The sequence below is a fragment of the Rhinoderma darwinii genome, chromosome 2 (genome assembly GCF_050947455.1).
Source record: "Rhinoderma darwinii isolate aRhiDar2 chromosome 2, aRhiDar2.hap1, whole genome shotgun sequence".
In the NCBI taxonomy this organism is placed as follows: Eukaryota; Metazoa; Chordata; class Amphibia; order Anura; family Rhinodermatidae; genus Rhinoderma; species Rhinoderma darwinii.
Window position 1 is genome coordinate 209514061 of NC_134688.1, and position 12833 is coordinate 209526893.

The 12833-nt window shown below is 38.4% G+C and overlaps 1 protein-coding gene across 1 annotated transcript in view; it reads left to right on the forward strand.

Moving 5' to 3' along the window:
- The window catches only part of ZPLD1 (zona pellucida like domain containing 1), a 133793-nt gene extending 121329 nt beyond the window's left edge, over window positions 1–12464 (forward strand). The window contains exons 9-10 of the mRNA XM_075850363.1: window positions 5374–5403; window positions 12079–12464. Coding sequence (XP_075706478.1) covers window positions 5374–5403; window positions 12079–12254 — 206 coding nt within the window. The 3' untranslated portion in view covers window positions 12255–12464. The remainder of the gene's footprint in view (window positions 1–5373; window positions 5404–12078) is intronic.
- Window positions 12465–12833: the final 369 nt, after the last annotated feature.

Genomic DNA, 12833 nt, shown 5'->3' on the forward strand with positions numbered 1-12833 from the left:
TAGAATTTAGAATGTTCTTCCTAGAATAGATCAATTAACATAAAAAGCTGCAAAAAAATGCAATAAAGTATAGACATTTTTATGATAGTGTTTATCTGTTCATCCGTTTGATCTTACAGAACACAAATGGATCTCTTCCTAGGTTTTTCTATGCTGCTGTTGAAAGTAGATTAATCATTATTATGTTTCATTTGTGAAAAGGGCAGGTGTTTGGTACAAAGAATTGTTACCTAAAGCCACAAAGCACTGACCTTTAGGTAATTTTACAGAATTGTTGTATAAGCTTTAAAAAAAAAAAAAAAAAAAAAGGCATTTTCTTAAAATCTACCATAAGGAAATATTATAAACAACATATTTGAAAATATTAAATGATTACGCATTTTAATGTATATTACGAGGATGAATTGTCAGAGGGGACACAGGCACAGCCACTGGAAGTGGCGGCCAGGCCAGGCATGATGGGTTTTGGCAAGTATAGCTTGAACGGGTTGTCACAAAATCAACAATTAGCACCTGTCCACAGGATAGATAAAAATTGTCCGATCGCTAGGAGTCCCACCGCTGGGACCCTCACCAATGCAAAAACTGGGGTCCTGAACCCACAGATCCTCCTCACTGCAGAGCTTCAATGAAGGGGCAGGCGAGCATGAGACTGCTGCTCCATTTAATGTCCTCCTCACTGCAGACAAACAGTGAGAAGGAACAGAAGGCTCAGAACCCCTGTTCTCACTATCGGTGGGGTTCGTGTGGATAGGTGATACTTGTCGATTCTTGGAACACCCCTTTAGAAGATGGTGAAGGCAAGAATAGTTGCGGGTGAATGGTGGCAAGTCAAAATTGGAGGTAGAATGGTAAGTATCTCAGATAGAAGAAAAATAAAGTTCCACCAGTAGTGGAAATTTACGTTTTTCTTATACACAAGTCCAAGAGGCCTATGCTGACTCCCAAGTGGCACATAATAGTGTTAATCCATCATCATGGTCACCAAAAGCTTACACTATGAACTAGTAGACGACAGTAGGGGAACTTGAGAACCACCTGGAAGCCCACAAATGCTATCATCTAACATGTCGCTACCACATATTAAAAAGCAACTGTCAACCTCATTCTTTATATGCCTCTACCACATGTAAGATAAGAAGATAAAAACATGTAAATAGGTGCACAGTTACGATAAATACCCTTAAAGACCACACAATGTTGAAATCTATAAGCCCCATATGTGTGTTTTCATGCTAAGCATACATTTGAATGGCTAGTTAATGTTGTTGTGAATATTCTAATAGTATTTAAACAAAACTAACAAAGAAAATAAAAAGTGCGTGTATATATACAGTATGTATATATTAATCACAGTAGTCCAATAAATAGATGCACTGTTAAGGCCACACTATACCACAGAAACAAACCTATATAAATAAGCGAGCATATAGAAATATTAATCATGATTCATCTTTCTTAAAGTTTACCATAAATATATTTAAAAATATAAGAAGTCACACTGGAAATACTATTCGCAACATCACGGGGACAAAATTGACAAAATAGATGTTAACTAAATTTGATAGCAAAGGATAATGTCCTAGTACATAAGTAAAGTGCAATAATGCATAAGGTTCAATACAACATGACAACCTGAGATATAAAAAATATATAATACAGTGTTTACCACAAGTAGTGGTGGTCACCCGGATGACGCCCACGTCGATCTACAGTTTGGTCCAGAATTATTTGGACAGTGACACAAGTTTTGGCATTTGAGCTGTTTACCAAAACATATTGAATATACAGTTATATAATCTTATATATAATAACTTATATAATCTTATATAAAATATGGGCTTAAAGTGCAGACTCTCAGCTTTAATTTGAGGGTATTCACATCCTAATTTGAGGAAAGGTATAGGAATTACAGCTCTTTAATATGCAGTTGCCTTTTTTTCAAGGGACCAAAGGTAATTGGACAATTATCTCAAAAGCTATTTAATGGGCTGCATGGGCTATTCCCTTGCTAATCCATCATCAATTAAGCAGGTAAAAGGTCTGGAGTTGATTCCAGGGGTGGTATTTGCATTTGGAAGCTTTTGCTGTGAACCCACAACATGAGGTCAAAGGAGCTCTCAATGCAAGTGAAACAGACCACCGTTGGGCTGAAAAAAAATGAAGAAATCCATCAGAGAGATAGCACAACTGTTAGGAGTGTCCAAATCAACAGTTTACTACATTCTTGAAAAAAAAAAAAGAGCACACTGGTGATCTCGTGAACTCCAAAAGGCCTGGACGTCCACGGAAGACAACAGTGGTGGATGATCACAGAATCATTTCCATGGTGAAGAAAAACCCCTTTACAACATCTACCCATGTGAAGAAAACTCTCCTGGAAGTAGGTGTGTTAGTATCTAAGTCTACCATAAAGAGAAGACTTCATAAGAACAAATACAGAGGGCTCAACACAAGATGCAAACAATTAATTAGCCTCAAAAATAGAAAGGCCAGATTAGACTTTGCCAAACAACATGTAAAGAAGATCAACCTGTACCAGAATAATGGGAGGAAGAAAGTATGGTGAAGGCTTGGAACGGCTCATGATCCAAAGCACATCACATCCTCTGTAAAACATTTTGGAGGCAGTGTGATGGCCATGGGCATGCATGGCTGCCAAAGTCACTGAGTCACTAGTATTTATTAATGATGTGACTGAAGACAGAAGCAGCCGCATGAATTATGAAGTGTTCCGGGATACTTTCTGCTCAGATTCAACCAAATGCAGCAAGGTTGATTGGACGTCGCTTCACAGTACAGATGGACAATGACCCAAACATACTGCGAAAGCAACGCAGGAGTTTTTTAAGGTAAAAGGAGTGGAATATTCTGCAATGGCCAAGTCAATCACCAGATCTCAACACGATCGAGCATGCAATTCACTTGCTTAAGTCAAAAATTAAGGCAGAAAGGCCCACCAACAAGCAACAACTGAAGACAGCTGCAGTAAAGGCCTGGCAAAGCATCACCATGGAGGAAACCCAGCGTTTGGTGATGTCCATGGGTTCCAGACTTCAGGCAGTCATTGCCTGTAAAGGATTCTCTACAAAGTATTAAAAGCATTTTATTTATGGTAATGTTAATTTGTCCAATTACGTTTTGAGCCCCTGAAATGAGGAGGCTGAGTAGAAAAATGGTTGCAATTCCTAAACATTTCACAGGATATTTTTGTTAAACCCCTTGAATTAAACCTGAAAGTCTACACCAGAATTGCATCTCAGTTGTTTCATTTCAAGTCCAATGTGGTGGCATGCAGAGCCCAAATCATGAAGATTGTGTCACTGTCCAAATAATTCTGGACCTAACTGTACGTTTCAGCACTAGACTTGGTCTTCGGCGTAACAGTATTTAACCCCTTAGCCTATTTTAGACCTTAATGACGAAGCTATTTTTTAAGTTTTTCCATCGTCGCATTCCAAGAGCTAGCTGTATAAGGTCTTGTTTTTTGCAGGACAATTATATTTTTTTTTTTGTAACATCATTTTATTGGTTTTCAAAATAAAAGGAAACATAAGTGAAGCAATACATTCGCCAGTGACATGTATCAATCATAAATGCCAGTATAAAATCTCATATGCCATACAGAAGAAGATGTTATGAGTCCATTGGCCAAATTAGCCAATGCGCTGTAGCAAATTTAACAGAGTTAATAGAATATAACAAAATTTAACAACATTTAACACCCCCCCCCCTCCCCCCGCCCTATGACATCCATATAATGCAATTTCAGGGTTACATAGAGAGAAAAAAGAGATAATCACAAGTACAGGAGAGTATCGTGGACTCAAAGTATCCCCAGAGTATTACTACCTACAAATGCGACTCAGCTTACTCCTTCAGAACTCCCAACATCCCTGCCACCGCCCTCGTCAAGTACCAGGAAGTGGAATAAAAGGGCACCATCAGATCTTTAATCTCAGTGGGCTGGGAATGCTTACATATAAAAGTCTTCCATTTTTTGAAAAACTTTGAGGAACAAGATTCTGCAGTACGCGTAATTTCCAGTCTATCCATAGAGATACACTTTTTCATTTGGGATATAACTTCAGTAATTGACGGTACCTGCGGTTTAAGCCAGAGGGCGAGTAAAGATCTTTTGGCCACCAGAAGAAAGGTATGTAAAGCATCCGGAATGCTCGGGAGTTCGGAAAATACATGAAATAGAAGAGGTAGCGGCTCCATTTCAAGAGATAACCCCCATGTATCTCTTATGGCCTCTACTATCTCCTTCCAATACATAAATAATTTAGGACAAGACCACAGCCCATGGAACAGATTTGTCTTGGGAGAATGGCATCTTGGACAGGCCACCGGTCTATCCGGGAAATTAGGATGGGGGGGTATGTCAAATCCATAAATAGCCCTATGGAGGAATTTAAAGTGTGTTTCTCGCCATTGTTCACAAATGACTGCTTTACGTACCCGAGCCCACCCCCCTAATAGTTGCTGTGTAAGATCCAGAGAAGGTATCTCCCTATTCCACGCCTTAAACATTGTGGAGGAGGTGGATTTGGTAAGTGCTTCTCTCCGTTTACAGTAAAGAAAGGACAAGGAAGATTTAACAGGTGGAGCCAGGATTAACGTATCTAAGAGATTCCCAGAGCATTCCGGAGCAATATCATGTATCCTCGCTTTCAGAAAAGACATTAGTTGGCAGTAAGCTAAGTGATGGCGTGAGGAGACGTTCTTTGAGACTTGCAGTTTTTGGAAAGTCATATAGCGACTGTCAGTGGATTGTAACAAATCGCTCAATCTAGATATCCCAAACAAGTGTAATTCACGAAAATGAGGGTTCTCCCTCCCTTGTGGAAACTCTGGATGACCCCATAAACTCATATGTTTGGAGATGTGTTGAGGTAGGCCTAGAAGAGATCTAATGGACTTCCAAGCCATAATGGTATCTCGAAGTAGGATACGATGTCTAACTGCCGGAACAATGTTCCTAAATGAAGTGTGTAATAAAGAGGATAGATGTAGAGGTGCCACCACCCCCACCTCTAGAGTGTAATTAGAGTAGAAATTCGAACCCTGTAACCAATCAAGGCCATGACGTGCTAAGCACGCTAAATTATAGCTGCAAAGGTCAAGAATATTAACCCCCCCCCCCCCATCTTTCGGTACCATGAGCTTCTTAAGGTACCTTTTGTCCAATTCTAACTTTTGCTATGGGGCCCTGTGATTTCTATGTATAGTATTGAAAATATACATTACTGTACATCTAGTGTACATTGGTGGATTATTCTAAATGACTTTAGATAACAATATGTATTTCTGTGTTCTTAATAGTTTCTGTAAAATTGCTTTAAATGTATGTTCATTGTTTTATTTCAGATGAAACACCTACAAATAACTCACAGCTTGGTAAGTGTATTCTATTTTCATTGTAATTGTTGTATTTAAAGAAAAATTTTGACTAATTGACTAAGGGCCTGTTCACATCAGCGTTCGGGTTCCATTTATCGGTTCCGTTCAAACTTTCCATCGGAGGAACCGATGAACAGGAAGCCGGACGGAAACTATCACTTCCGTTTGCATTACCATTGATTTCACTAAGGGGCCTTAGGCTAGGCTGTCGCCTTTTCACGTCGGCCCAGTCTAACTTCTGCACGGGTGTCCCATGCAGGCTGGAGCCAGGGCTCGGCTGTCTGATGACAGTCGGGCTCCTGCTCCAACGACGTTTACTTAGATTGCGGTCGTTTAACCCATTAAATGCTGCAGTCAATAGCAACCGCAGCATTTATATTATTTACAGAGGGAGGGCGCGCCCTCTTTCACTCATTTGCGGCACTCAAATGCAATTGCGGGCCTCCAATGGGGTGTCATGGCAGCTGGGGGCCTGATGAAAGCCCAGGGCATATACCTATTTGGACATGCCGGAGGCACGTCCAAATAGATTGCCTGTCAGATTTACACGGACAGGCAATAATGCTTTGGTTTACTAAGTATACCAAAGCATTACAGCAGTTATCGAAAGATCGCATAGTAAAGTCCCCTAGTGGGACTGATAAAATAAGTAATAAATGTGAAATAAAAATTAATAAATCTTACAGTAACAAAACAAAACAAAACAAAACTTTTTTCCCATAAAAATTGGTTTTATTTAGTAAAAGTGTAAAAAATAAGCAAAAGTACACATATATAGTATCACCGCAACTGTAATGACCCAAGCAACAAAGTTAATATGTAATTTAAACCGTAAGGCAAACACCGTAAACCCCCCCAAAAAAAACAATGGCAAAATTGCTATTTTTTTCCATTGCCCCCCCAAACAGTCATAATAAAAGTTAATCATTAAGTCCCATGTACCCCAAAACCATAGCAATCAACACATCTCGTCCCGACAAAACAAGCCCTCATATCACTACATTGATGGAAAAAAATAAAAATAAGGCTCTTGGAATGCGACGATGGAAAAAACAAATAATTTTATTTCAAAAGAGTTTTTAATTGTGCAAAAGTAGTAAAACATAAAAAAAACTCTACATATGTGGTGTCGACATAATCGTACCGAGCCATAGAATAAAGGTAACATGTTATTTAGGCCACACAGTGAACGGCGTTAATTTAAAACACATAGGACAATGCCAGGTTTTTCTCTATTCCCCCCAAAAAAAGTTAATAAAAGTTATATAAAAAATGATATCTACCCCAAAATGGTGTCATTAAAAAGTACAACTAATCCCGCAAAAAACAAGTCCTCATACAGCTATGTTGACGGAAGAATAAAAAAGTTATAGTTCTTTGAATGCAACTATAGAAAAACAAAAAAAAATTGCTTGGTCATTAGGGCCTAAAATAGGCTGGTCACTAAGGAGTTAAAGGGTTGTCCACGACCGGACAACTGATGACCTATCTACCGGATAGGTGATCAGTATATGATCGGTGGGGGTCCGACACCTGGATCCCGCACCGATCAGCTGCTATGGCTACCTCCGGGCACCAGATGTCCGTGCTGGAAGCAGATGGCTCTGCAGCTCTTCTTCTATTCAAGTGAATAGTTTTGCAAAACGACCGCTATGCAGTAGTCGGAGCCATCTGCTTCTGGCTCCAACTACTGCATACCCTTTAAAACATCCAGCCCCAGAGGCAGCCAGAGCAGCTGATCAGCGCGGGGTCCAGGTGTCGGACCCGCACCAATCATGTACTGATGACATATACTGTGGATAGGTCATCAGTTGTTCAGTTGTGAACAACACCTTTAACAAAACAGGCCATAACAAAACTGATACTGCGTGTAACTGGGCTGTACAGGAGAAGTTGTCAAATTGATGCCCACCTCTGATATCACCCATGATGGTACAAGGTACAATTCAATAGACTAAATTAACTAATGAATAAGACAAAAATTATGTGTATAAAAAAGGCTGCAATGTTTTATTAAGAGTTACCAAATATTTAAATCAATAATAATAAATACTTCAAAACCAAAATACTTCAAACCATTATAATAAAAACCACATATAATAAATAAACCATCTTAATAAATCAGTCCACCTAGCAATAGCTGGGAAACAAAAAACCCCACTAATAAAATATTGCGACAAAGGACAAATGTAAAAATTTGGGAAGGGCGGTTTGGCGTGGTCACAGGAATGCTAGAACTGGCACCGGACCCCCGGAACCAGTGCTTTATAAAAAAGTATCTTCTTGCCAATTAATTCAAACTGCCAATCATAGTCAAATCCTGGTGCGGGGCAGAATAGGAAACATATTCCATTTTCCCACTGTTTTATACATCTGCCAATAAGCTGTTAACTACTGGTGATGGGCAGATTAAAAGAATATTCCAGAAGCATCAAGGTAAGTACCAACTGAAATAAAAGGGGAAAATGGTAGGGGGGTAGAGAAAACACCAGACCAAACTATCTTAACAACACAAATACTTAATTAACCTTTAAAAATAAATAAATTAAATGTGCCTGTAACATCAATATTGATCTGGGGTGGGGGGCTGTCATTGATTGAGCTGCAGCTTCAACCAAGAGATTTAGAGTCATCAGTGATGTCAAAGGTGAATGTAATTTTGGCGACTTCTGCTGTGCAGTCCAATAAAATGCAGAATGTTTGTTATTTTCTTTGATATAAAGGACTTATAGTGTATAGAGCACCTTGGAAACTGGAAAGCAGTTGGGGGACCAGAGAAGGAGTTAACAGCCCTGACATGTTAAATGACCCCAGTGTGTTCTTTATACATTAACCAATCAACCATAACATTAAAGCCACTGACAGGTGAAGTCAATAATATTGATTATCTTGTTACAATGGCACCTGTCAAGGCATGCAATATATAAGAATACACAAAACAACTCATACAGCACATGTGGGGCTAGATGCTTGAAATGTAGCATACTACCCAGGTACTAGAAAAAGGCAACTCCTATATATACTTATATACACTGGAGAAAAATGGAGCATAATAGCCAAGGGTAAAAACAAATAACTTTATTGAACATGTAAGGACATACATAAGGGATATTAAAAAGGTACAGAGCTGGACATGAGGACTCTATATAATTTCAATGTAACACAGCTAGAAGACTCTCTACATAATACAATAATGCAAGGTAATTAGGATTAATGGAGTCAAATGGATGGACTATGGGAGTAGTAGGAAGGTAGACTACACATGATAACATGATGCGGTAAAGATACAGCTAATGCCTATGAAAATTAGTGTCATGAAATCGGGTGACAATAGAAGACCTAGTAACAACACAGAGACCTAGAGAATGTGTAAAACATAGGTCATATGCAGAAGGTAAGTGTTCGGTCTAAGACTTAAGTAAACCATTCATCCACCCACTCCTAAGATAACTTACCCATGATAGAAGGTAGCTAGGAGAGCCTGACTTTTTTCTCCAGTGTATATAAATGCAATATATAAGGCAGCAAGTGATCAGTCAATTCTTAAAGGTGTTGGAAGCAGTGAAATTGGGCAAGCGTAAGGATTTGAGCAAAAAGGGCCAAATTGTGATGGCTAGACACACGGAAACAGAGCATCTCCAAAATGGCAGGTCTTGTGGGGGAGCTAACGTCTTTGTGCCAGATACAACAGGACACCTTCAGAGGTCCAGTAGAGTCCATGCCTCAATGGATCAGAGCTGTTTTGTTAGCATGAGGGAACCGCAGGTGGCTTCAATGTCAGGGCTGATCGGTGTATATATATATATATATATATATATATATATATATATATATATATAGATATATATCTATCTATCTATCTATCTATCTATCTATCTATCTATCTATCTATCTATCTATATATATATATATATACTGACAGAAATAAGCAGCACTCAAAGTATAATTCCAAAATGGTAGCGGGTGCAGGCAGGCAATCCTGATCCAAGGATTATAGATCAAGGTAGAAGAAATCCCACAGCGCTCCAAAGTAGAAGAGTGCTGTGGGATTTCTTCTACATTTCTACATTTCTTCTACATTTATATATATATATATATATATATATATATATATATATATATATATATATTTACTAGTTCTTCTCTATGAATTCGAGTATCATGAAAAAGTTAATTTATTTCAGTAATTCAATTCAAAAAGTGAAACTCATATATTCTATAGATTCATTACACACAGAGTGATCAATTTCCAGCATTTTTTTCTTTTAATGTTGATTATTATGGCTAACAGTTAATGAAAACCCAAAATTTAGGCTCTCAGAAAATGTGAATATTAAATGAGCTTAATTTAAAAAATTATTTTTAATACCGAAATGTTACATAGTTACATAGTTAGTACGGCTGAAAAAAGACACATGTCCATCAAGTTCAACCAAGGGACGGGAAAAGGGAAGGGAAAAATTTCTACACATAGAAGCTAATACTTTTTTGTTCTAGGAAATTATCTAAGCCTTCTTTAAAGCCATCTACTGTCCCTGCTGTGACCAGCTCCTGTGGTAGGCTATTCCATAGATTCACAGTTCTCACAGTAAAGAAGGCTTGTCGCCTCTGCAGGTTGAACCTTTTTTTCTCCAGACGGAGGGAGTGCCCCCTTGTTTTTTGAGAGGGTTTTACATGGAACAGGATTTCACCATATTTTATGTATGTGCCATTAATATATTTATATAAATTAATCATGTCCTCCCTTAGTCGTCTTTTTTCAAGGCTAAATAGGTTCAATTCTTTTAATCTTTCCTCATAACTTAGATTCTCCATGCCACTAATTAGCTTCGTTGCTCTTCTTTGTATTTTTTCCAACTCCAGGGCATCCTTTCTATGAACTGGAGCCCAGAACTGAACTGCATATTCTAGATGAGGCCTCACTAATGCTTTGTAAAGTGGCAATATTACATCCCTGTCCCGCGAGTCCATGCCTCTTTTAATACACGACAATATCCTGCTGGCCTTTGAAGCAGCTGATTGACATTGCATGCTGTTATTTAGTTTATGATTTACAAGTACACCCAGATCCTTCTCAACAAGTGAATCCGCCAGTGTAGCTCCCCCTAGGACATATGATGCATGCAGGTTGGCCTACTGAAAAGTATATACAGTATATGCACTTAATATTTGGTCGGGGCTCCTTTTGCATGAATTACTGCATCAATGCGGCATGGCATGGAGGCGATCAGCCTGTTGCACTGTTGAGGTTTTATGGAAGCCCAGGTTGCTTTGATAGCGGCCTTCAGCTCGTCTGCATTGTTGGGTCTGGTGTCTCATCTTCCTCTTGACAATACCCCATAGATTTTTTGTGGGGTTTAGGTCAGACGAGTTTGCTGGCCAATCAAGTACAGTGATACTGTGGTTATTAAGCCAGGTATTGGTACTTTTGGCAGTGTGGGCAGGTGCCAAGTCCTGCTGGAAAATTAAATCAGCATTATAAAGCTTGTGGGAAGCATGAAGTGCTCTATAATTTCCCATGTCCTGGATGCGTCTGTGTGTGGTGGCTCAAGAAGCACTGACTCCAGCCGCAGTCCACTCCTTGTGAATTTCCCCCAGATACTTGAATGGTCTTTTCTTGGCAATCCTTTCAAGGCTGCGGTTATCCCTGTTGCTTGTGCACCTTTTTCTACCACACTTTTTCCTTTCTATCAACTTTCCATTAATGGTTGGATACAGCACTCTGTGAACAGCCAGCTTCTTAAGCAATGTCCCTTTGTGGCTTACCCTCCTTGTGAAGGGTGTCAATGACTGTCTTCTGGACATCTGTCAAGTCAGCAGTCTTCCCCACGATTGTGTAGTCTACTGAACCAGACTGTTGGACCATTCAAAGGCTTAGGAAACCTTTGCAGGTGTTTTGTGTTGATTCGCTGATTAGAGTGTGACACCATAAGTCTACAATCTTCAACTTTTACCCAATATTCTAATTTTCTGAGAGACAAAATTTGGGGTTTTCATTAAGTGATAGCCATAATCATCAACATTAAAAGAAAAAAATGCTGGAAATAGATCACTCCGTGTGTAGTAACTCTATTGAATACGAGTTTCACATTTTGAATTGAATTACTGAAATAAATTAACTTTTTGATGATATTCTAATTCATTCAGAAGCAGTATAACATTTCATTAATCCTTTAGTTGAATCTGGTACCTACTTTGAGACAGTTGATTGACCTAATCTAAATCAACTGGAGTTTTTAAGTATAAAGCCGGTATCACACATAGAATTTTGATGCAGCATTTGGCTCAGTTGTTTTTTTTAGCTAAACACAGAAGTGGACGCAAAAGAAAGGGGACACACCAGTCTTTTCTTTATAGCTTTCCTTCCTTTTGAACCTGCTTCTGACTTTGGCCTGATAATTGAGTCAAAACTGCACCATAACCTACATCAAAACTGCGTATGTGATCCTAGCCTAAGGGTATGCAAATTTTCTACAGACATTTCTAAGACTAAAAATCATGTGTATGTAGTTTCTGCAGCATGTGCTTTGATTTCTGCAAATTGCATTCAGATGAATGAGACAGTTGCAGAAACTTCTGCAATAACTCTGCTACATGTCAATGTACTGTAAAAGGTTAAACTTGATGGACTATTTTCAATCCCCTAACTATGTAAACTCTTGTTTTCTGCAGCTCAGCCACATAGTATGCAGTTTCAGATGAACTCAGTCACCAGTGCACTTATCTCAGGAGTAGTAATCCTCGGTGTCACCAGCATATGTTTTTTCACAATCTCCCTAGCCCTCCTGAACAGAAATAAGAAAAACAGTTTGGTTTTATGTGGAGTTCGAAACCCAGCTTTCAACTAATCAAAAAAATTGCACTCTTTCTTTAATTGTTTTTTTAACCTCATGATTTACTGTATATGAACAGTATGTGGATATCTCATTAACATGTTATCATGTCAGCCTAATGTTTATAAATCTAGCATGTGCACTATAATATATTGATGAGCACAAAGAATGAAATGCAGATTTAACGTTCAATTTATATACAATTTACAGCGTGATAACTCCAATTAGGCAATACCATATATTAATATATTGAATATGTCTTTATATGTAGTTCTGAACTTTCTATGTTCATATATTTGTATGACAGTAATAGCATGATCAGTTAGAGTTATACCATGGAAATTTACTCTATGGTTGTTAAGAGACCTTTTTTTCACAAAATATTTCTTTGTTTTTTTTTTACATTAAATATCAATATGCAGCCATTTAAAATGACAAAGCACTATAATTGTAAATATAAGGTCTCACATAGGCGCATACAGAGATCAGTAGTTAGAATAAGCATTATGAGGGAGATCTATAACATATCTAGTGCAAAAGAAATATGACGTTTTTGCCCAAAACAATTTATCAGATAGCTGCATCTATTTTCCA